Here is a 26,323-nt window from a genome sequence, read left to right as displayed (position 1 = left end):
AGTGAAAAGAGCTGGATTTCTGTCTGCAAGAAAGAGATGGAGCTCTCGGAGATGCAGGCTTTGTCTTAAAGGGCCTGCACAAAGGATCTCATTCACAGCAATTACCTGAGGCTCTGTTGGAGAGAGAGCTGAGAGGACTAAAGTTGCATGAGGACAGTGTAAAGTTAGAGGCCCAAGAAGAGACACTGTGAGGGATGGCCACCAGAACCCCTGTGCTGAGTCATTCTCCAGTACTGTAGTTGCCAGCTTTCTTGGGTGGAACAGTCCCCTCTGAGAAGCACCAGCTTGGGGAGAAGCAACTGTTCCACCCTCAGAACTCATGGCGACTGGGTCATGCTGAGAAGCCAGGAGGCAGAGGTGTGTCAGTGACTCAGTTCTGTGGTGTTGAGGCTGGAGTTTTTCCCCACCCCTCCACTCTCCTGAGTCTAAGACTGATAATTCCACCCCACAGGAGACTTAGTAGAAACTGTCCAGAGTGCAGGCAGACCACACCTCTGGGTTTCAGAGGCCACACCCACCAGACTCCTGGGGCCACACCCTACTGAGGTCTGTGAAAAAGGTCTAAACAGACTGACACCTGGGGCCAGGGGGACAGAGCCACACCCACTGCCCTTCCTAATCCCTGAATTGCCACAGGCTTCAGACAATAGCAGAGGTTTTCTCAGTGGCTGAGCCCAACAAGCAGCCAGCAAGCAGATTGACGCTGCAGGAGGCAAGACTCAGGGAACCTGGGCCTTTTAAGTGGACCTTCCTCCAGGACCAGAGTGGGTAAAAGCCAGCCTACATGTGCAGCTGGTATTTCCATGCGCACCTGGGCCCAGCAGAGGCAGCCACAAACTCTGGATTGCTTGTAGCTCCAAGAAGGTTGCTGAGGGCCAGTCATAGCCAGGGTCTCTCACTGATCTGCACCAGGTTCCTACCAGGGAGGCCCAGGGATGACACATCCAGGAGCCAGCTGTGGAGAGCATCAGTTCAGGGCCTAACAACCCTTGCTAGAGTGGTATCCAAAGGAAGGGCACCTCACACCTGGCCCAGCTGAGGCGAATTTTGCTCTCTGTGATCAGCACCTGCACAGCAGCTCATGTGCACTGGATAGGATGAAGCTACACAGTCAGCTGGCCTGGGTGCTGGATATCCTACCCTGCTGGGTAGATTCCACCTGGGGAAGGGAGAGAGGCTTGGAGCATGGACATTTAAAGTGTGGGTCCCTGCGAGCATATTGTTGGATCTGGTTGAAGGGCTTAACCACTTTCTGGGGGGGGGCATAGTCAGTCCCAGGAGAGGACTCGCTCATCTTCCTCCCTGAGACCAGGGTCTCACCAGCTGTAAGAACAACTGCACATAGACTGTTGGCCCCACTTTGATCTAAATCCACTGCATATCTTGTTGTGGAGAAATAAAATTTGACTATCCAACAGTGACTGAGGGATTAGGCTCTGGAGTAGGGGCCACATTCCCTGTACTGAGCTACTAATGAAGAGACCCCTGAAGTAGGAGTTCCCACTAACATTGTATTCTCAACCTCAGCTGCCCTAACACAACAAGCTTGAAACCTGCAGAGAAGTTGGTTGGGTGAGGTCAGACCAGGCCAACACTATAGTCTTTCTACAGAAGACTCTGTGGGAAGACCAGGCAGCTGCAAGAGGAGGTGGAGCAGCTAAAAAGTGGAGGCAAATCGTATGGAGCTTGGGGATTTTACAGAGCTTCTCTCATCTCTAAGCAGGAGGAAGCTGATCCTTATACACAGGTTGGCTCCTCCCACACTACCCAGGCACAAAAAATGCAGACACAAACAGCAAAAGAGAAGTAGCTGCAGACAAGTAGCCCACAGCAGGTTATAAGCAACAGCTGATGCCAAATCAAGATCTAGAACCAACACAACTGGTAGTGGGTGACAGACAGCACCAACCCTAGACACAGCTAGCTACATAAGCAGCATGCCCAAAGAAGAAATCTAGCAGGCACCAGACACTGTGGAGAATAAATACACCCAACAAATCAGACATTGCACAGTGTGTAAATCACATAATCAAAGTTGTCCCTAGAGCCAGCCAGCCTAAAGGAATAACCATACCCATGAAATAACCAACTGCATTTAATACAGACAACAGGAGAGAAAAATAGTACTCTCAAGAAGCATTCCTGCCTGGTCAAGGCACATATGGGAGTTGATGCTTCCAGCTCCTCCCCCTTCTCTCTCTCTCTCTCTCTCTCTCTCTCTCTCTGTCTCTCCCTCTCCTCTCTAAAATGAATAAATAAAAAATTGAAAAAAATTTTTAAAAAACTGATGATTGATGCTTCTCATCTCTCTTCATTCCTGTCTGTCCCTATGTATTAAAAAAAAAAAAAAGAAGAAGCATTCCTAAAACAAGGAAAACAGATGGCCTGGAGGTCAGTACCACTGAGCCCATCTTCCTCATAAAGACACCACAAAATGTTCAAAGTCAGAAAGCGCTACCTAAAACACAGACAAAATTGACAGACAAAGAAATGTGACCCAAATGAATCAACAGAAGAAATCACCAGAAAAAGAACTAAATGAAATGGAAGTAACCAAACGACCAGATGCAGAGTTTAACATAATGATTTTCAGGGTACTCAAAGATCTTAGAGCAACAATGGATGGACATAATAAACATCTAAATAAAGAGATTGCAAACATCAAAAAAGGACATGGAAATCATAAAAAAGAACCAGTCAGAAATGACAAATACAATATCAGAAATAAAGGTGCCACAGAAAGGAATCAACAGCAGGCTGGATGAAGCAGAGGACTGAATCAATGATTTAGAAGACAAGATAAACATAAGCACAGAAGTAGAGCAGCAAAATGAAAAGAGGCTTAAAAAGACTGAGGAAATTCTAAGAAACCTCTGTGACAATATGAAGAGAAACAACATCTGCATCATAGGGGTCCTGAAGGAGAAGAGAATGAACAAGGGATAGAGAACTTGTTTGAAGAAACCATAGCTGAAAATTTCCCTAATTGGTGAAGGAAAAAGTCACACAAGTTCAAGAAGCTAAGAATCCCATTAAAGAGAAACCGAAGGAGGTCTATCTACACCAAGACATATCATAATTAAAATTCCAAAATTAAGAGACAAAGAAAGAATACTAAAAGCTGCAAGAGAAAAGCAGTCAATTATCTACAGAGGAGCTCCCATTAGGATGACATCTGGCTTCTCAACAGAAACACTTGAGGCCAGAAGAGATTGGCAAGAAATATTCAAAGTGATGCAAAACAAGAACCTATAACCAATACTATTTTATCCAGCAAAGCTATCATTTAAAATTAAAAGAGAAATAAAAAACTTTCCAGACAAAAAAAAAAACTTAAGAAATTCATTACTACCAAACCAGTACTGCAAGAAATGTTAAGGGACCTTCTATAAAAAGACTAAAGGAAAAAAATAAAAAAGAAATCGAGAAAAAGAGGAATGTAGATTTAAAGAGTAAAATGGCAATAAATAAGTACATGTCAATAATAACCTTAAATGTAAATGGATTAAATGCTCCAATTAAAACACATAGGATAGCTGCATGGATAAAAAAAAATCCAGGACCTGGACATATGCTTTCTACAAGAGACCAACCTCAGAACAAAAGATACACATAGACTGAAAGTGAAGGGATGAAATAAAATATTTCACAAAAATGGAAATGAAAAAACAGCTGGGGTAGCAATATTTATATCTGACAAAATAGATTTTAAAACAAAATAGTAAGGGATAAAAAAAGACACTACATAATGATAAATATAACAATACAACAGGAGAATATAACCATTATAAATATCTATGCGCCTAATATAGGAGCACCTAAATATATAAAGCAGATTTTGATGGACATAAAGGGCAAGATCAACAGAAAGGCTATAGTTGTAGGGAATTTTATTACCTAAGATCAATGAATAGATCCTCCAGACAGAAAATTAACAAAGAAACAGTGGCCTTAAATGACACACTAGATCAACTGGATTTAATTTATGTCTTCAGAACCTTTCACCCCCAAAGAGCAGAATATACATTCTTTCCAAGTGCTCATGGTACATTCTCTAGGATAGACCACATGTTAGGACATAAAAGAAGTCTCAATAAATTTAAGAAGATTGAAATCATATCAAGCATCTTCTCTGATCACAATGACATGAAACTAGAAATCAACTACAATAGAAAAACTGAAAAACATTCAAACACTTGGAAACTAAATAGCATGTTATTAAATAACAAATGGGTTAACAATGAGATCAAGGAAGAAATAAAAAAATTTCCTTGAAACAAATAAAAATGAACATAAAAACAACTAAAAATTTATGGGACACAGCACAAGCAGTCCTGAGAGGGAAGTTCATAGCGTTATAGGCAGACCTTAAGAAGCAAGGAAAAGATCAAATAAACAACTTAATCCTGCATCTAAACAAACGAAAAAAAGAACAAATAAAACCCAGAGGAAGTAGACGGTAGTAAATGATAAAGATCAGAGTGGAAATAAATGACATAGAGACTAAAATAAAAAACAATAAAAAGATCAATGAAATCAAGAGCTGGTTCTTTGAAAACATAAACAAGATTGACGAACCTTTAACCAGGCTTCTCAAGAAAAAAAGAGAGCCTGACCTGTGGTGGCACAGTGGATAAAGCGTCGACCTGGAAATGCTGAGGTCGCCGGTTCAAAACCCTGGGCTTATCTGGTCAAGGCACATATGGGAGTTGATGCTTCCTGCTCCTCCCTCCCCCTTCTCTCTCTCTCACTCTCTCTCCTCTCTAAAAATTAATAAAAGTTTAAAAAAATTAAAAAAGAAAGAGAGAGGACTCAAGTAAATAAAATTAGAAATGAAAGGGGAGAAGTAATAACTGACACCACAGAAATACAAAGGGTTGTAAGAAAATACTATGAAGATCTGTATGCCAAAACTTGGACAATGTAGATGAAACAGATAAATTCCTAGAAACATACAATCTTCTGAAACTCAATCTGGAAGAATCAGAAAACCTAAACGACCAATTATAACAAATGAAATTGAAACAGTTACAAAAAACCTCCCACCAAACAAAAGTCCTGGACCAGATGGCTTCACAGGCGAATTTTACCAAATATTCAAAGAAGAACTAACACTTATCCTTCTCAAGTTATTTCATATCATTCAAGAGGAAGGAAGACTTCCCAGTTCCATTTATAAGGCAAGCATGATCCTCATTCTAAAACCAGGTAAAGACACTACAAAGAAAGAAAACTATAGGCCAATATCCCTGATAAACTTAAATACTAAAATTCTCAACAAAATATTAGCAAACCGGTTCCAGCAATACATGAAAAAAGTCATACATCATGATCAAGTGGGATTTATTCTGGGGAGGCAAGGCTGGTACAATATTTGCAAATCAATCAATGTGATTCATCACATAAACAAAAGGAAGGACAAAAACCACATGATAATATCAATAGATGCAGATAAAGCATTTGATAAAATCCAGTACCCATTTATTATCAAAACTCTCAGCAAAGTGGGACTACAAGGAACATACTTCAACATAATAAAGGCCATCTATAACAAACTTACAACCAACATCATACTCAATGGGCGAAAATTATAAACAATCTCCTTAAGATCAAAAACAAGGCAGGGGTGTCTTCTTTCACCACTGTTATTGAACATAGTTTGGGAAGTTCTAGCCACAGCAATCAGACAAGAAAAAAATAAAAGGCATCCAAATTAGAAAAGAAGAAGTAAAACTATCATTATTTGCTGATGACATGATACTGTACATAGAAAACCCTAAAGTCTCAGTCAAAAAACTAGTATACCTGAAAATGAATTTAACAAGGTAGCAGGATATAAAATTAATACTCAAAAATCAGTGGCATTTTTTTGTTTGTTTTGTGACAGACAAAGAGAGACAGAGAGAGGGACAGATAGGGACAGACAGACAGGAAGAGAGAGAGATTAGTTCTTTGTTGCAGCACCTTACTTATTCATTGATTGCTTTCTCATGTGTATCTTGACTGGGGGGTTATAGCAGAGCCAGTGACCCCTTGCTCAAGCCAGCGACCTTGGGCTCAAGCTGGTGAGCCTTGCTCAAACCAGATGAGCCCACGCTCAACCTGGCAATTACAGGATTTCAAACCTGTGTCCTCTGCATCACAGTCTGATGCTCTATCCACTGCACCACCACTGGGTCAGGTGAAATCAGTGACATTTTTATACATTAACAATAAATTGTCTAAAAGAGAAATTAAGAAAACAATCCTCTTCACTATTGCAACAAAAAAATAAAGTACCTAGGAGTAAATTTAACCAAGGAGGATAAAGACCTGTAGTCGGAAAAGTATAAAACATTGATAAAAGAAATCAGGGAAGATACAAACAAGTGGAAGCATATACCATGTTCATGGATAAGAAGAATAAACATCATTAAAATGTCTATATTACCCAAAGCAGCCTATAAATTCAATGCAATTCCTATTAAAATACCAATGCCATACTTTAAATATATAGAACAAATATTCCAAAAATTTGTATGGAAACAAAAAAGAATCCAAATAGCCTGGGAAATCTTGAAAATGAAGACTAAAGTGAAAGGTATCACACTTCCTGACAGCAAGTTATCCTACAAGGCCATTGTACTCAAAACCAATTGGTACTGGCATAAGAACAAGCATACAGATCAATGGAACAGAACAGAATCCAGAAATAAACCCATGCCTTTATGGTCAATTTATATTTGACAAAGGAGGTAAGAGCATATAATAAATAAAGATAGTCTCTTTAACAAATGATGTTGGGAAAATTGAACAGGTACATGCAAAAGAATGAAACTAGACCAACAACTTACACCATTCACAAAAATAAACTTAAAGTGGATAAAAGATTTAAATGTAAGTCATGAAACCATAAATATCTTGGAAGAAAACATAGGCAGTAAACTCTCCGATATCTCTCGTAGCAAATATTTTTGCTGATTTATCTCCACGGCAAGTGAAATAAAGGACAGGTTGAACAAATGGGACTATATCAAACTAAAAAGCTTTTGCACAGCAAAAGACAACCAGAACAAAATAAAAAGACAACCCACACAATGGGAGAACATATTCGCCAATACATCTGATTAATGAAATTATATATACATAACACAGAGATACAGGTAACAAGACAGCTAATCCCAGAGGAAAGGGAGGAGGGAGTTATGGGGAGGAGAGCAAAGGGGGTATAAATAGGGACACCAGGGTGTGTTTGAGGATGTTATATTCAGTTGGACATTTGAATCCATGTAAACACAATAAATTAAAATTAATAAAAATTAAGAAAGAAAAAAATCCTACAGGAGTTAGCCAACAAATGTGATACTCCAACTTAAAAAAGGAATTTTGAGATTCTCAAAAAGGGAATGAATGAAGAGAAACCAGAAGAATTCAGGAAAAGGGGCCTTCAATGTCTGTGATCCTGCGCTCAAGCCAGTGACCTCAGGGTTTCAAACTGAGGGAGGAAGGGCTCAAAGGGCTGACTGAAAAAGTTTGAAAAGTAACAAACTGTAAAGTTGGTGGATAATGGGGGATGGTCACGTGGGAAACTCAGACCCACGAACTTTGGCTAGGACCGCCCACAATCAAGCGCGCCAAAGGAGGCTTCACAGGAACCATTTGGAAAAAAGAGACTGTCTACCAGCCAGTGGGATTTCACCACGTCATGTTAGGTCTACTTCCCTAAAGGGACCCCTTTAAATATCTCCCACGTAGTTTAATCCATGCAACTTCCCTAGCCTCCATCTTACCTTGGGGCCAGGGAACCTTGCCAGGTGGGATGCGCGCTCTGTACTCAATAAAGCCATTAACTATTCCACACTTTGTGGCTCCAGCCGTTCCTTCCTTCTCGGCGGGGAAAAATACCTTACATTTTGGTGCCAAAACCCAGGAGGAGTAGAAGTCCGCAAGGACCACTCCTCTTCCTCATCCCCTCCGAGAAAGAACCAGGATCTCCAACCTTCCACTCACTTCGGCGCACGGTGCGGTAAGTCCCCCGCCTCCAGCCTTCCTCTCAGTTCTTTCCTCTGAGACTCCCTGTTTGAAATCGTAGCTATGTCAGGGAACTCTTTTCCGTTCCGAGTGAGTGTGTGCTTGTGGAGACCTCCGGAGCATATCCACTTTACCTTTTATGTTCGTGGCCAGACCTTGAGTTTTTAGGACGCTAATGCTCAAATCTGACCACTCTGAGGACTGAGGGCAGCTGTGAGGACACAGGAATCTCCCTCCCTAAAAAAGAAGAAACTGTTCTTCTTCTCCGCTGTGGCCAGGCCACAGAACCCACTCAGTTAGCCTCCTGAAGGGACTTTCGGTTTTAACACCCTCACCAATTTAACTATCACAAAAAAGCTGGGAACTGATTGGAGATCTCTTACATACACGGCTTCTAATTATTTGAGCACCCATCCTTAATCTCTGTGCTGCCTGTTCCACCACGCAGGTCTTTTTCTGGCCAGAGAAACCTCACCTAAAACCTTCACTCCTGATCTTTTCTTCTCCACGGACTCCCAACTCTCTTTCCCTCCTGCCTGACCTCTGGGGGCATCTCTCTCTCTCTCTTTCTCTCTCTCTCTCTCTCTCTCTCTCTCTCTCTCTCTCTCCCTCTCCCGGGACCTTTCTCTGGTCCCTCTGTGGACCTCTTTTGTGCTTGGGTCTCTTCCTTCTGAGAGCCCCCTCCCCTCCCTTTACAAAAACCTGTTTCTTATTCACCACTACCATCTCTTTCTTCTCCCCTGCTGTCTACCAGCCCGGGGCCCCTCCCTTCACTGTGTTCTTAAGTCCTTCCTCTGTCAGGCCTTTCTCAGCCTGGCATTGGCTCTTACACTGGTTTTCAGGACGTCCAACCCCAATTTTCTTGCAGGAAGTTCTGGCCCTGTCCTGCCTTTGGCTCCAGCATTTTCTATGGGATCTGGGTGCCGGGCTCTGCATGAGCCCTCCTCCTCTTATTCCCAATCCCCAAAACCCTTATCCAGAACCTGTGAACATGGCATTTAAAATTTTTAACAGTCCCAACTAGTAGAAACAGGCCAAGGCTGTTTGCCAGGCCCACATGCAGCAGAAGGTAACGCTCCAAACCCAAACTCTTGTGGCAACCCTGAGGCCAGAAGAGCCACCAGCAGTTTGCTTTAAGTGTGGCAAGCAGGACCACTGGTCTCGGCAGGGCCCCTGCTGGCGGCTGCCCACTGAGCCCTGCCCTGACTGCAAGCAGCCCAGTCACTGGTGGAATGATTGCCCCTTTGGGCAACAGGTTTTTCCTCAGTGCCTCTACGTGGAGGACAAGCAACCCAAATAGGAAGGCCAATCCAGCCAGGTGGGCGCATCGCTCGAACTCCTAGGACATGGCCTGGACTCGGAGAACCCAGGGTATGCTGCAACAAGTGAGTAAGTCAGTCCACCTCATTTCTTGTGGACATGGGGGCTACCTTCTCTGTATTGCCATCACACTCTGGACCTCTAGTTCCCTCACAGGTCTCAGTTATGGGAATGAATGGGACCCCTTCCTTCCCCCTTTTTACACCACTCCTGACGTGCAGTTCTGCCTCAAGCTTGCCTCCTTACAGGACCACTGGCAGTCAGAACCACTGGACTCCATCCATCTCCAGCTCACCAAAAGGGTGGACCCTGCAAATTCCCCTATTACTCCTCTTTTTTAAAAATCCTTACAGGACCACATCTGCGAAGTTTCTCCAGTCACAGCCAAACAGATGTTCCTCCTGACACCCCTCAAAGCCACCACCTTCTGATCTCCCCCTCCCCACAATGCCCCTATTCAGCAGGAAGTAGCCAGATGAATAAACAGCACTCCTTTTTCTATTTAACACAAAAGATCAGAATGTAAGGTCGGTGGATAATGGGGGATGGTCACATGGGAAACTCAGACCCGCGAACTTTGGCTAGGACTGCCCACAATCAAGCGCGCCAAAGGAGGCTTCACAGGAACCATTTGGAAAAAAGAGACTGTCTACCAGCCAGTGGGATTTCACCACGTCATGTTAGGTCCACTTCCCTAAAGGGACCCCTTTAAATATCTCCCACGTGGTTTAATCCATGCAACTTCCCTAGCCTCCATCTTACCTCGGGGCCAGGGAACCTTGCCGGGTGGAATGCGCGCTCTGTACTCAATAAAGCCATTTACTATTCCACACTTTGTGGCTCCGGCCATTCCTTCCTTCTCGGCGGGGAAAAATACCTTACATTTTGGTGCTGAAACCTGGGAGGAGTAGAAGTCCGCAAGGACCACTCCTCTTCCTCATCCCCTCTGAGAAAGAACCAGGAGAAAGAACCAGCCTTTTGTTATAACACACTTGGTGGCTCCGAGCCCTCTTCCTTTCTTCTTGGCGGGGAAAAATACCTTACACAAACTACAGCTATAGCCCCATTATCAGCTCTGTGAAATCAACTTGCAACACCAGCAAGGAAAATAGGATATGTGAATAGTCAAGGACTGTCCAAACCTCCTCTCTTACCCCCTCCCATCCCGGAGACACAGAAGTCGTGCAGGTCTGCAGACAAAGAAGTCAAAGAAATCAGCCACTTGTCACACGCCCCTTGCATGGACCCTGTAAAAGGTATATAAGATGTAAGAAATCTAACTTCAGGAAGCTCATGCTTTGGTGCTACTAGTCCCACATACCCCACTGGTTACTAATAAATTCCTCTTCCTCTATTTAGTTGTCTGGAAGTCTATTATCCTTCATTTGAGTGTCATTTTTCCTGCTACACTTGTGGGCTCTGAGAGTTTTGTTTCTTTGTGGGACATGATCTTTCAATTATGAGCACAAACATCTCAGAAGAGAGAGAAGAAATGTCTTTCACCCATCCTTCACCATTCTCTGACCCTGGCTCAGAGTGGAATTTTCTAGAACCCAGCTTCCTAAAGTGTATTCTCCAGACCAATAACATAAATATCACCTGCAACCTGTTTGAAATGCACATTTTCACATCCCAGCCACCCCAAAGGTACTAGGTCAGGAACTTGGGGTAGAGATAGGGGTGGCACCCAATATGTTCACAGGCCCTCCTGGTGATTCTGGTGCTCACAGCAATGTGTGAACAGGCAGGATTGGGGATGTGGCAAGTCCACTGCTGTTCTGGGCTTCTAAGACTGGTCACTTCATTCACCTGTTATTGGCCCAAGCTGGTCATCTGACCTAACTTAACAAGCTTTTTCTTGACTTGACATGAGGAGAGCAGTATAAGAGCTTCCAAGCTATCCCTAACCGTAACCCTTCTTATCACTTAGGAAATCCCAAGGTTTTAAGGAGCTGTTCCAAGAATGGGATGAAGACCAAATTATATCTAAAAATCACAATGTTCTAAAAGCCAAAATCAACTTATTCCCTAGGCTGGTGTCATTTTAACTACACAGGCCAGGCACTGTGGTACATGGTCAGGTGGAAGCTCCTTGTAAGCAATGGTTTTGTTGTGTGCACTGAATGGGGCTCTGGAGAGGACTTATAGCCCCTCATTCATCCAAGTGTGGTCCAATGTCCAGTGGCACAGATGTGCAGGGGCCCAGGACCTACCCCAGAGCCGTTAAATCAAAATCTGACTATTAACCATATCTCTACCTAATTTGTGGTGTGGACCAGGAGAAGAAGCATTTGATGTAAACCCTCAACTCTGGTTTCCAACACTATTCCTAATTTGTTTATGTGTCTGAGTCAACTACTGTGAGGAAGCCTTGGTTTTCTACCAACAGACTGAGATATTCCCTGTCCAATCATAACTGCACAAATTGTACCCTCATTTACATAAAATGGACTTAATTAGGATTCTAGGCAGGAATTTCTATCTCTAAAATAATTTTTTTTTTAAAAGTAGCCTTTGTCTCACAGAACACAATTTAGGTTGCTATCTGAATTGGTGTCTCCCAGAATGCAGCTCCTTCTATTTACGTAAATGCTTATTATTCTTAATTACAATCTAAAAATAATTTTGGTTTACAGTGGCAACTACAGCCTCAGAGACACAACTGAACTGAAGCCACCTAATACTCCAAATGCAATGTATAGGACTTTTGTGGAGCCTGAAGATAACCTACTGTTCAGAGGTACTTATGAGGCTATTGGGGAAATGTTAATTTGTGTAAGTAGATGACACTTAAAAACTATTTTTTAATTCTTTTTAAATATTTATTTATTTTTATTGATTTGAAAGAGAGAGAGAGAGAGAAAGAGAGACATCGATTTGTTCCACTTATTTATGCATTTGTTGATGGATACTTGTATGTGCCACGGCCAGGGATTGAACTACAACTTTGGCATAGCAGAAGTACACTCTCACCAACTGAGCTCCTTGGTCAGGGTAACACTAAGAAATTATTGTTAACCTAGTCTGGTATGGAAAAGGCACTCTGCTTATTTTTCAAAGGCCTTATTTTTCAGATTTGCATTCCAAAAGGAGAAACAGCAATCTCTAGCTTCTACTACCTTCCTGATAATGTTCACACCCATTGATTTTCCCTATCCATGGCCTAAAATGCCCAACTGCCAGCCCTAATGCAGAATAAATATGGTAAGAGCTGGGGAGTCTTCCTTCCTCTTGAACGATATGAAATAGCTTGAGAAGGATAAGTGTTAGTTCTTCTTTGAATATTTGGTAAAATTCGCCTGTGAAGCCATCTGGTCCAGGACTTTTGTTTGGTGGGAGTTTTGTAACTGTTTCAATTTCATTTGTTATAACTGGTCTGTTTAGGTTTCCTGATTCTTCCAGATTGAGTTTCGGAAGATTGTATGTTTCTAGGAATTTATCCATTTCATCTACATTATCCAAGTTTTGGCATACAGATCTTCATAGTATTTTCTTACAATCCTTTGTATTTCTGCAATGTCAGTTATTACTTCTCCCCTTTCATTTCTAATTTTATTTACTTGAGTCCTCTCTTTTTTTCTTGAGGAGCTTGGTTAAAGGTTTGTTAATCTTGTTTATGTTTTCAAAGAACCAGCTCTTGATTTCATTGATCTTTTTATTGTTTCTTATTTTAGCCTCTATGTCATTTATTTCCACTCTGATCTTTATCATTTACTACTGTCTACTTCCTCTGGGCTTTATTTGTTCTTTTTTTCGTTTGTTTAGATGCAGGATTAAGTTGTTTATTTGATCTTTTTTTTGCTTCTTAAGGTCTGCCTATAACGCTATGAACTTCCCTCTCAGGACTGCTTGTGCTGTGTCCCATAAATTTTTAGTTGTTTTTATGTTCATTTTTATTTGTTTCAAGGATATTTTTTAATTTCTTCCTTGATCTCATTGTTAACCCATTTGTTATTTAATAACATGCTATTTAGTTTCCAAGTGTTTGAATGTTTTTCAGTTTTTCTATTGTAGTTGATTTCTAGTTTCATGTCATTGTGATCAGAGAAGATGCTTGATATGATTTCAATCTTCTTAAATTTATTGAGACTTCTTTTATGTCCTAACATGTGGTCTATCCTAGAGAATGTACCATGAGCACTTGGAAAGAATGTATATTCTGCTCTTTGGGGGTGAAAGGTTCTGAAGACATAAATTAAATCCAGTTGATCTAGTGTGTCATTTAAGGCCACTGTTTCTTTGTTAATTTTCTGAACAAACTAAAAATCAATGACTTTCCTTAGACCTTTCAAAGGAGTTTCAAAGTAAACTGCTATCCCAAATCTATAGGCACAGCCATGACCTGCTAGCCAGGAAGGTGCTAGAGTTATAAGCTGGTGGGATCACTTAAATGATAATTTTGACAAATTTTTGGAGATTGAGTGTGGACTAGTGTGAGACTGAGAAACTCTTGAGGCCACAGTCTAAGGGGGCTCCTTTCACTTGTGAACTTGAACTCTAGGAGCTCTAATAGATTCTTATGAACAACATCCAATATCTCCTCTTGGCTTTAGCAGCAGGAGTGGAAGAGCAAACACTGAAATATGCCCAGGGAATTCTACATAGCAGCCTACTCTCCAGGGGGAAAGACCCTACCAGAGTTTATCCAAAGGGGGATAAGGGATTCTCTCCCACTCCATCCCCCTCTAACTTTCCAATCATACCTAAGGGAGGGGTTTAAAGCTATAAAAGATGGAAAATTTGAGGTCACAGGCCCACTAAAAGACTAACATTGAATTGAAAGCCTATAAAATGCTCTGCCTCTCCACATCTTGCCCCAAACCAGCCTGGCTCCAGTGTATTCACCATCACTTAGAGTTGAAAGAACTTCAAGACACAAGCTCTCTGAGAAAGAATATATGGAGAATCCAAAGCAATAGAGGCCCTCAAAATTAGGAAACCAGTGGAGTATGAAGCAGCTGGTATCTATAAATTTAGAAAGCATTCAACAAAGCCCAACTTCAAAGCCTAAATCCCAGCCAGATTAATACAAATCCTCACACCAAAGGCTTATTTACCTCAGTTACTATTACTGGATAAAACATTTCCCAGTTTCTAAAAAACAAAACAAAACAAACAAAAAACAAGAAAAAAGGCCTAAAGAGACAAAACACATATCAAAACTAGACTCATATGTTGGAATTATCGGACATGGAATTTAAAATAACCATAATTAATATGTTGTGTTTTAATGCAAAAAGTAGACAATATATAAAAATAGATGGAGAATACAGCAGAAAGAGGGAAACTTAAGAACAAAAAGGAATGTTACAAAATGGAGAGTGGCTCACAGTGGGTTTCACATGGCCAAGAAATGTGATCCTGTGGAGGTCACTAAACACTTCCCAAGTTGAAATGCAAAATTAAATGAACTGACAAACACTCAGAACATCAAGCATTATGGGGCCGTTTCAAAAGATGTAATATGCATAATTGGAGTGCTGGAAAGAGACTGAGGCCAATGAAATATTTGAAGTAATAATGGCCAAGAACTATCCAAAACTGATGACAAAGAACAAATCATGAAGCCAAGAATTTGAGAGAACACCAAGCAGAATAAATGCCAGCAATAACAACTACACACAGGCATCCTGTTCAGATTCAGAAAACCAAAGAGAATGCAATTTTGAGCAAAGTCAGAAAAAATAAAATCCCACTTGTCTATAGAGAAATGAGAATAAGAATTAGCAGACTTCTTGTAAAAAAAAAAAAAGCACAAAAGCAAAAATAGAGTGAAGTAAAATATTTAAAGTATTAAAAGAAAACCAATTATTTAGAATTCTATATCAACAAAATTATTCTTCAAAAGTGAAGGATAAAAGAAGACTTTCTCCAATAAATACATACTAGGGAGATTTATCACAGCAAACCTACCCTGCAAGAAATGTTTAGTATTTTTTAAGGTTAGAAGAAAAATGATTAAAAACTAATTAAGAATAATTAAAGGATCTATATAAAAATGGAGAAAACTGTGGAGAAATATGTTAAATTTAAAGTCTTTTATTTTTATAATTGATCTAAAAGTTAACCATTATTAAAGTAATAATGGTACAATATATTTGATGATTAAGCATAGGAATAACTCTGTTATTCATGTTCTTACATTGTCCGTAAAGGTTATTTGAATGTGGATTTAAATTAGTTAAAAAGTTTATATTGAAAGTTCTATAGCAAGAACTAATTTTTAAAGAAAGTATAAGTGATATGCTAAAAGAGAAGGCAAAGTGGAATAATTTCAAATGCTCAGTTTAAACCACAGAAGGCAGAAAAAAACATTCTGCCAATGAATAGAAAAGTTACAAACATGGTTGATATTAATTCAAATATATTGATAAGTTTTAAATGTGAATAAGTTTAGTATGCTAATTAAAAGACTAAATCTTTTGGATAAAAAATAACCCAAGACCCAAATATGTATTTCTGTGAAGCCCCTTTAAATATTAAGACTCTGATAAATTAAAAGCAAAGGGATAGGGAAAGATATAGGGTGATTAAATGAAAACAAGGGTAGTTATATTAAATTTAGACAAAATAAGATTTAGAACACAAAAATTATATAAATTAAAAGGGGTACTACATAATGATAATGTGGTCAATTCTTCAAAAAGAGAGTCTTAATTAAACACATATACTTATTATTCTTATATTGCTCATTTTAATGAAGTCAAATAATTCTCATAGTCTTCTTTTTAAAAAAATTCTTGATTGTTTTTCTTCTTCCCTCTTTATCATGTATAGGTGCTTATCTGAGATAGTATCTATAGTTTCCCCTATCTGGCCAGATTTATTAGCTATGTTTATTTGTTCATTCTTCATTTTGTTTATTCAGTTTTTCATCTCCAGAATTCCTGTTTGGTTACTTTTTTGAAGTTTCAATCTCTTTGGTAAAGTACTCATTTTGTTCATTAATTTGTTTTCTGAATGCATTAAATTTCCTATCAGTGTTCTCTCACATCTCATTGAATATTTTCAGAAATTCAATTTTTAATTCTCTGTCATTTATATTCAGTTTCCATGTGTTTTAAGAGTGCTTTCTGGAGACTTCATTTTCTTTCTGAACTGCATCTCTATCTTGGTTATTCATGTCATTCACTGGACTAATCTGTCTAGGCATTTGTGAGTGGCTCTTTCTTAGTGGTTTATTTCCAAGAGTTTTTCTTATTATTTTCCAGTAGGTGGCGCAAGATTACAAGTTTTAGCTCTGAAATCCCCTGGGTGATCCCCACTGCAAAGCTGGCTGCTGTCAGTGTGGTCATAATATTGTGGTTGGGGTGGGCTGTGGAGACCTTGTCACTTTCTATGTTCTTCTTCTCAGCAATGGCAACCTTGGGCCTTCATGTGTTCTTCCCTGTGCTCCAATGGACTGGGGACCCAACAGAGAAAACCCTTATCCTTAGGGAGACAGTGGTTCTGCAGAGTTAGTTCTGCTGCACCCTGCACCCTGACATAAAGAACAAAAGGAGGCGAATTCTGGGAGGCTGTGGGGTTGTGGCACTTTGTGTTTTCATTTCTCTTCCAATATGTGGGCTGTGGGGAGATGACAGGAGAACCGGCAGTGTCCCAGAGTTGTGCCTCCTGCCCTGTCCCACACTTAACTGCCACTCTAGTTCTTCACTTCTGAAAGTGCTTCCCTGAACTTCTCTGCTCCTCCTGACAGGAGAACCAGACACAACTGGGCTTCTCCCCTCCTTGGAGCCCCACCATGAGTGTTTGAGTGTGGTGCTGTGTCTTTGTCTTTTGTCCCCACAGCCACTCCCTGACCAACCATGGGGGATTGGGAAGGCAAATCAAAAGAGTCTTTCATTTGGATTGGTGCTGGCTGAGCCACAGGAAGGAGCCAAGCACTTTATCTTGGCCCCATAAAATACCCTTAGGGAGACACACTCCAAATATTCCAACTTTGAACAGCACACTGCTCCCCCACAGAACTGAGGTCAGTCAGTTGAGGCTACAGTGACTTAGGAGGGCTGATCCAAGTGATCTCTTTTGGGGGGGTGTTGCCAGCAAGCTCGTAGCAGGGAGGCAGGCACTTGTTCCCCTTCCCAGAATAACACAGACTGAGCTTGCAGGGGAGATAGGAATGACCCCCCTGCAATGGAGCCACACAACCCAGCACATGCCCATCTGATTCCTGGGCAAAAGCTTCCTTGGGAGATGCTGTAAAAGTTCCAGTGTTGTGCAGCTCTGTTCCTCCTACCAGACTGAATTCAGCGGGGAAGGTCACAGAGTTCCTGGGCAGCTCCAGTGATTCAACAGGTGTGGGGAGGTGTGTGCCAGCTGTGCACTCAAGATGGGGGAAAATGGTTCCCTTTCCAAAGCTACATAGTTCAATCACTATCTGAGTCTCTGCCAAAATCTTCCCCATAAAAAGAACTTCCCAAAAGTCCCAACTGGGTGTAGCCAGCAGAAAATTCTACAGGACACAAACATGCCTAGTGACATGGAGCATTTTTTTCATATGTCTATTGGCCATCTGTATGTGCTCTTTGGAGAAGTGTCTATTCAGTTTCTTTGCCTCCCCCCCTTTTAAATTATTATTATTATTATTATTATTTATTTATTTATTTATTTATTTATTTTAGTGAGAGGAGGGAACATAGAAACAGACTTCGGACTGCGCCCCAACCAAAATCCACCCAGCAACCCCCATCTGGGGCGATGCCTGCAACTGAGGCATTTTTAGCACCTAAGATGGAGGCTCCTTGGAGCCATCCTCAGTGCCTGGGCTGACATGCTTGAATCAATCAAGCCATGGCTGCAGGAGGGGAAGAAAGAGTGTGAGAGAGAGAAGGGGTAGAGTTAGGGGTGGAGAAGCAGATGGTTGCTGCTTCTGTGTGCACTGACTGAGAATTGAACCACATGCTGTGCTGATGCTCTACCACTGAGCCAACCAGCAAGGGCCATTTATTTATTTATTTATTCATTTTAGAGAGAAGAGAGAGTTAGAGTGAGAGAGAGAGAGAGAGAGAGAGAGAGAGAGAGAAAGGGGGGAGGAGCAGGAAGCATCAACTCCCATATATGCCTTGACCAGGCAAGCCCAGGGTTTTGAACCGGTGACCTCAGCATTCCAGGTCAACGCTTTATCCACTGTGCCACAGGTCAGGCAGCAAGGGCCATTTTTTAATTGGATTGTCTTTCTGGTGTTAAGTTTTAGAAGTTCTTCATAGATTTTGCTTTTTAACCCCTTCCCAGACATATCAGCGAATATGTTCTCAATTGAGTGAGTTGTCTTTTTATTTTGTTAAATGGTGTCTTTTGCTGTGCAAAACTTTTTAGTTTGATATAGTCACATTTGTTTATTTTGTCCTTTATTTCACTTGTCTGTGGAGATATATCGGCAAAAATATTGCTATGAGAGATGTCTGAGAGTATACTGCCTGTTTTCTTCCAAGATGTTTATGGTTTTATGATTTACATTTAAGACTTTTATCCATTTTAAGATTGTTTTTGTGAATGGTATCAATTGACTTTTTTTTTAATTGACATTTGATATCCTTAAAAGTCATTGTGTTTACATACTTGTGTTGGTTGGCTTAATTGAACATCTTTCACTTTGTGTAAAGAAAGAGTTATACTTTTCTCCTCAGACTTCAGTGTTGTTGTTTTTTAAAACAGTAGCTGAAAGTTAGAATTTTCTGTGGGTAAATGAAAACTAAATCGGCTAAGGACAAAAACTATAGGGAGCAGGCAGATGTAGGGGCCAGGACTCACCCAGATCACATAAATCACAAACTCCAGTGTGGCCCAGAGAAGTGTTCTACTTTTAAGCCACCAGATGATTATAATGGGCATTCAGAGGTAAAAACCACAAGGAGTGGCCCAGGCTGGTTGGCTCAGCAGTAGAGCATTGGCCCGGCATGTGGAAGTCCCAGTTTCGATTCCCAGCCAGGGCACACAGGAAAAGTGCCCATCTGCTTCTCCACCCTTCCCCCTCTCCTTTCTCTCTCTCTCTCTCTCTCTCTCTCTCTCTCTCTCTCTTCCCCTCCCACAGCCAAGGCTCCATTGGAGCAAAGTTGGCCTGGGCACTGAGGATGGCTCCATGGCCTCCACCTCAGGTGCTAGAATGGCTCCAGTTGCAGCGGAGCAACGCCCCAGATAGGCAGAGCATCACCCCCTGATGGGCGTGCCAGATGGATCTCAGTTGGCGCATGTGAGAGTCTGTCTGCCTCTCTCGCTTTTCACTTTGGAAAAATATAAAAAACAAACAAACAAAAACCAAACCAAAACAAAACAAAACAAAAAACACAAGGAGGTCTCCAATTTCAGACTATTGATATATCTCCGGGGGCTGGGAGCTGTTTTCCATTATGGAAGGAGCAGGCTGTGCTCAGTGAAGTCCATCACTCATAGAGGAAGGCTTCCAGCCTCCATGTCCCTACCACTGACTCAGCTGCTGTACATTAGCCTCTGCCCACTTCCCCATCTCCACTTCCTATGCACACTACTATTGTTGCCAAATGACACAGATCTCCTCAAACTTTATCTGAAATCTTCATCCTCCCTAATAAAACCCGTACCTCACCACGTTTACCTTGTGTCTAAAGCAGTCACCTCAGGCTACTTTAGCAGAGGTGCCACTCTTATTCTTGCTTCTTGCATTGCTTCCTAAGCATTTTACCTGTGCATGTACTCTAAAGTCCTGGCATCTTTTAAAAAGCAGGACTGGCTTTGCTCCTGACCCATTTTGTGTAAGGCTGGGTATACAAATAAACCTTGCTGAATGAGTCAATAAATGGACAACTCATTATAAGTGTGGAGAAGTTAAAACAAACATGAAAAAATACATAAACCAAAAAGCACATGTTTAATTCACAGTGGGAGATGGCTAGGCCCTTGCAGGAACTCAGTAGAACAGCTTCTGCAGAAAAAGAACAAAGAAGGTAGGAGTTGCAGGTCTGACCCATGCCCCATTTCTGATGGCTGGTCTGCAATTTTTACTCCCATTAGCAATTGTAATTACAATATCATAGAAAAAAATACTGTACTCATCTTTGTTGTACTGGAAAAGCGAGAGACAGATGTTTTTGCCACACAATTAGTAGCCAAATTAAGAAGTCTTTCTTTTAAAGCCAGTGACCACATGGAGACCTAAGTCAGTCAAATCATGTGTCTGGGAACACAGTTTGGGGCCAGCTTTTAAAGACAAAATTACACACTGATTGGGGAATGGGGAGGAGGGGAAGCCTAGCAGTAAAACAAAGCAGTGAAACAAGTTCTCTTACAATGCTTATCTATAGGATTAATTCAGGGAGAAACATTTTGGGAACATCTGCAACCTTGCAGAACCAGCCCAAGGCTACATCCTGGGAAACCAGCCTCAAGGCCAGAGGTAGGGAGTCTTTTAGAAAAAGTAAGTTCTGCAAAAAGTCTCTTTGTTTTAGAGAAAGTAAGTTCTACTAAAAGTTACTTATGCTAAGAGTCTTTCTTTTCTACATTTCATTCTCTACTAGTTTTAATTAAATTTTAATCAAATCATTGATTCATTTCTGTTGCTATTTTTTTGTATAGGTGTATATTGACTTCTGATTATTATTAATTTGATAGAGTTTATCTTTTCTTGAATAAACTTTGTTATAAAATTGATCAAATATGGCCCTAATATCAGGCAAGATAAAATTAAAGTAAGAGGACCAATTGCAGCAGATAATAGGGTAGTTAGCCATGGTGACTAATTAAACATTTTTTGGAATTAATTTAAATATTCATTTTTGTTTGAAAGGTAAAAATTCATAGGAATTTTTAAGGGATTTGTTGAGGCATAAGACTTGACTTAAGGAACTGACAATACTAACTTCCTACTTCTAAATGCATGGGAATTAAGCAGAAAAAAAGTCAGGAACAAAATAGTCAATACACAGATTCAAGGAAAGGAAAAACTGAAGACAAGTACTGACTTAAACAAAGAGGAGGGTGATTGAAAACAATGGGTCAATTCCAAACCATTTTGTTGATCATCAGACTTACACTTGAGTTCAAAGACAGCCATCCTAAAGTAAAGTAGTGATATAGCTGAAAGTTACAGGGTGCAGCAACCTATGCTAATGTTCAAGTACAGCCCACTTTAACTGTAATGTCTATATAATTTTATATAATTAAAGCTATTTTAAATTTGTAAAAAGTGGGAGAAAACACAAACTAAGAGAAAAAGAATGCACAAAAGATTCCAGCTTCCATGAAGGAATGCTAACCAGAATGGGCACTCTACAATTTCTGAAATTACATTAACCTTTTTTTTCTGAATAATTTGTGAAGTCCCCTGGATACCTCTTTGTTACGGAGGCTGTAGATAAAAGGGTTCAGCATGGGGGTGAGAATGATGTAGAAGGATGGCACTATCTTATCTTGGTCTGGAGTATGGTCAGAGGCTGGTCTCATCACGAACATGAACGTGGCAGCAACATAGTAGAGTCCAACAACAAACAGGTAGGAGGAACAGGTGGTGAAGGCTTTGCAATGACTTTCCACAGAGCTCATGTGAATGACAGCTTCCAGGACTCCGGAATAGGAGCCAATGATAACTGAGACTGGGATAATTAGCATCAGCACACAGCAGATGAAAAGCAGTCTTTCAAATGCAAAGGTGTCTGTGCAAGATAAAGGTAAAAGGGCAGTAATATCACAGAAAAAGTGATGAACTTCCAGGGAGTGCCAGTAAGAAAATGACAGGGCTGCTGCAAGCACAGTGACGCCATCTACATAGCCCAAGGTCCAGGAAGCAACAGTCAGGAGGACACAGTTTCTGATTCGTAAGGATGGTGTATTGAAGAGGGTGGCATATAGCTATATAGCGGTCATAAGCCAGTACAGCATACAGAAAACATTAGGCTCTAAGCAGGGACACATAGAAAAATACTTGAGCTCCACAACTGGCCAGAGAAATGGACTTACTGCCAGACAAGTAGTTAAAGGCCGTCTTGGGTACAGTGGTGCAGATGAGCATATGGTTCATGAGGGACAGTTGGATGAGGAGAAAGTACATGGGGGTGAGAAGCTGGGTGTCCAGGTAGATAAGGACAACCATGACAGTGTTTCCCATGAAGGCCACTGTGAAGATGCCCAAAACCAGAGAGAAGAAGATGTGTATGGGGCTGTGATCAAAGATCCCTAGCAGAATGAAATTGAAAGTCTGGTTTCTTCAAGCCATTCTGGATAAGTTATCCTATCTTGACATTTCAGAAAAGACACAATTTTTTTTACTATCTTAGTCTTTAACTAAATATCATGGCAATGCAGTGATCTGAAATGAGCAGTGTTCTGGATGCATGCATAGGACCTTCTCAACAACCTCCAGATAACTCGACTTTTCTCACAATAAGTTATATACTTGGTCCAGTGCTTTCTAGTCGGTTCCTCATCTAAACTTCACAGACAATAACTTCAAGAATTATTTTGCTTATTTTACAGGAAATAAAACTGAAGTATATGATTTACCCAAATGGCACACAGTTAAAAGAGAACATAAGAAAAATAAAACTACACATATCAGTTGCTAAATTTTATAAACATCCCTGTTCACAGGAAATTTATTATTAAGTTTTATATCGTTTTGTTCTAACATGTATTCAGCTTGTGCTCTCCTCATAACCATAAAATTCCTATTCTCTTGGTTTCCACTATGATTCGGGCCCCTCCCCACTGTGTCCCATGCAATTACCCTCATGGGACACCTGTGTACCTTCATTCAGGAAAGATTTATCACTGTGACTTTTAACTTTTTCAGTAAAACAAAACCTTGGACTCTGGGCTTAATAAAAACACCTATTAAATATTTTCATAAGAAAGAAAAAAGACATTAATTTTTCTTTTGAGAATAATTTTGCTTCTGCCAAATTATATGGGGAGAAAAAGTGTGTGTGTGTGCGCGTGTGCACGTGTGCTTGCACTTAAGAAATTGATTTCTTTTTGTTATAATAAAATGTTATATTCAGTGACATCAACTTTAGGGAACAAAAGAGAACTTCTGTGTTCTTTAAGAGTTTTACTGCAATATGCTATTTTGGGGATTGAAGGGGCATGCTCTACCATAGTGAGTGAAGGCATGAGTTCAAGGCATACTCAACCTATTAGAGTTCAAGACATGGAAAACCCAGAATGGATTTGAATGGTGTAGGGACAGCACTGCAAGAGTGAACCTGGATATGTATAAGGAATCAGAATACAGTCTATTAATATTTTGTTTTCAATTAAGCAATTGTTAAATAAGTTTTTAAGCTATAAAGATACACAATAGTATAAAATAATTTTTCATTGAAGAAATTTCTTAGTTGCTGCATTATAAGTTGCGTGGGGTAAGTCTGTATCATGGTGATCAGGAAGAGACACCTGAAGCAACTAGGGGTAAAAACCTGTCAGTGACAGTGGAAGAAAGAGAGACTGGCTGGAATATAATCAACCATCAGGTCTTCGTAAAAAGCTATCAATTACAGTCTCTGCTTCCCTGCCACCCTTTTCATTCTGCCTCTAAAAGATCATGCTATAACGACATCTCCCTGGAATCCCAAATAAAACTCAATCTGATGCCTGACCAGGTGGTAGTGCAGTGGAAAAGCTGGGATGCGGAGGATCCAGGTTCAAAACCTCGAAGTCGTCAGCTTGAGCGTGGGCTCATCTGGCTTGAGCGAGGGCTCACCAGCTTGAGCACGGGATCACTGGCTTGAGCTTGAGATCATAGACATGACCCCATGGTCGCTGGCTTGAGCCCAAGGTCACCGACTTGAAGCCCAAGGCCGCTGGCTTGAAGTCCAAGGTCACGGGCTTGAGCCAAGGTCGCTGGCTTGAGCAAAGGGTTACTCTGTCTGCTGTAGCTCCCCAGTCAAGCAATCAATGAACAACTAAGGAGCTGCAACAAAGAACTGATGCTTCTCATATCTCTCCCTTCTTGCCTGTCTGTCCCTATCTGTCTCTCTCTCTCTCTGTCTCTGTCATAAAAAAAACAAACAAAAACTCAATCTAATGCATGTCCCATATTATTTCCTGCCTTATACACATCACTGCCACCAATAGTATTTTAGATTTTCAGACTTTAAATCTTGAAGTAACATAACTTCCTTTTTCTCTTATTTTTAATTCACTTCTTTTATAAATACTATTATATGTTTTGGTATATATTGTTAATATAGAGTTATATACTAACTGAATATCTTTACCATGGTGAATATTATCTTTGACATCTATTCTTGACATCATTTTTTAAAATTCTAAGCAAGTAGTAGTTTTCAAATATGTTCTATGAATTTGATTAAATTGTAAAGAAATCCAGTTATCACTTTAGTGAGCAATTGAATAAACAGAAATATGTCAAGGTTTTTCTATGTAATATCTACAGCCTAGATGTAGTAATATGTATATGAAAACAAATAATATATATAATATATATTTCCAAGAACAGAGCACGTTTCTGAAGGCTGGTTCTATAGTTATATTTAATGACATATGACCAATGGCCATCACAATATTCTACTTACAATGGGTAAATTAGTTTGAAATAAGTTTACTGCTGAGATTTTTCCTAGGAAATATCCTGGTTATGTGTTGATACTAAATAAACTTCTGTTGATTGTAGTTAATGGTAGAATTCTTTTCAAAGTTGGAAAACTAAATAATAGAGAACTTCTTACTTGTTTTAATGACATACAAATATGATACAAATTTTTATTTTCCTGAAATTAAAATGTTATGTTAGTATTCCAAGTGTAAATGTTTATTCCTAGATCTAATATTTGGGTACAAGAGTATGCTGAGTACCTTAAGAATAAAATGTGACAAATATTGAAACTGGAGAATAACTTCCTTTAGATCACAAATTCATTCATTTGTATAATTACTATGGATTAGTTGCTTTCACCCATTTTAGTGATCAAAAGGTGTTGAAAAAAGCCCAAATTTCTACGACAAGAATATATCAACATCCTGACCTGTGGTGGCGCAGTGGGTAAAGCTCGACCTGGAATGCTGAGGTCACCAGTTCAAAACCCCAGGCTTGCCTAGTCAAGGCACATACGGTAGTTGATGCTTTCTGCTCTTCCCCCTTTCTCTCTCTCTGTGTCTTCTCTCTCTAAATTGAATAAGTAAAATCTAAAAAGAAAAAGAATATATCAACATATGGATATAACTACTTAACATATAACAAATAGTGTTATTCTCAAGATAGTCAAAATACCACCAACTTCTTTCTTTTTTTTCTGTTAATTTAAAGATAGGACTAAATGTTACAATTTCATATGAAACTGGAAAATCCTCCTATCTTATCTAGAGCATTTGCTTTTTGATATTCTTTCATGCTAGTTGTTAATAGAAAATAAAGAAGATTCAGGGAGATGAAATAAAAAATACTTTGAAGAAGAGACATTATTTAATGAGAGAAAAATATGTAGTGGAGAGGTAGAAACTGGAAAAAAAAAGAAAAAATAGATTGAGGACAAAAGGCCCATGATGATTAGAAATTTTGGGATATAAATGGGAATGGGAGAAGAGAAAACATGAGTCATAAACTCAGTGAAAAAATCTGGGTGGGCACAGAGACTTGGGAGAATGCCCAACTACCTCAGTACTCTCCCTGGACATTGTAACATAAACCCAGCTGAAGACTTCTCCCCACACATCTTAAAATAGTCACAGACTGTACAATTAATCTAAATCAGGCTTCATTGAAATTTTCTTTTCTTTACCTTCACTGCACAGATTCTGAAATTTTTATTAATTGGCATACTTTAAGAAATATTTGGAACCTAGATAAGAAAATTTGGTTCTGTTTTGGGTCAAATTACTTCCCCTAGTAATTTTTAAACTGAAAATTTGCAGTGATATCTAAATAAATTTTCACATCTTAATTTTTGTAAGTCTATTTTAAGCAGTACATTGAAGTCATTTGGTTTGTGAATATTCCTGTGAAGACATTTTGAGGTGACAAACTGGAAGATACTTAGGTTTCTTATAAAGGCTTCAATAAGTACTT

At 40.0% G+C, this 26,323-nt stretch overlaps 1 protein-coding gene across 1 annotated transcript; it reads right to left on the bottom strand.

Moving 5' to 3' along the window:
* Nucleotides 1-21,585: 21,585 nt before the first annotated feature.
* On the bottom strand, nucleotides 21,586-22,513 carry LOC136389304 (olfactory receptor 2M4-like). Its single transcript, XM_066361114.1, is given in 2 exon segments — nucleotides 21,586-22,105; nucleotides 22,107-22,513. Coding segments are annotated over 2 exon segments (927 nt in total).
* Nucleotides 22,514-26,323: the final 3,810 nt, after the last annotated feature.

Source organism: Saccopteryx leptura, chromosome 1, assembly GCF_036850995.1.
Source record: "Saccopteryx leptura isolate mSacLep1 chromosome 1, mSacLep1_pri_phased_curated, whole genome shotgun sequence".
Classification (NCBI taxonomy): domain Eukaryota; kingdom Metazoa; phylum Chordata; class Mammalia; order Chiroptera; family Emballonuridae; genus Saccopteryx; species Saccopteryx leptura.
This window is presented reverse-complemented; position numbering and strand designations above follow the sequence as displayed.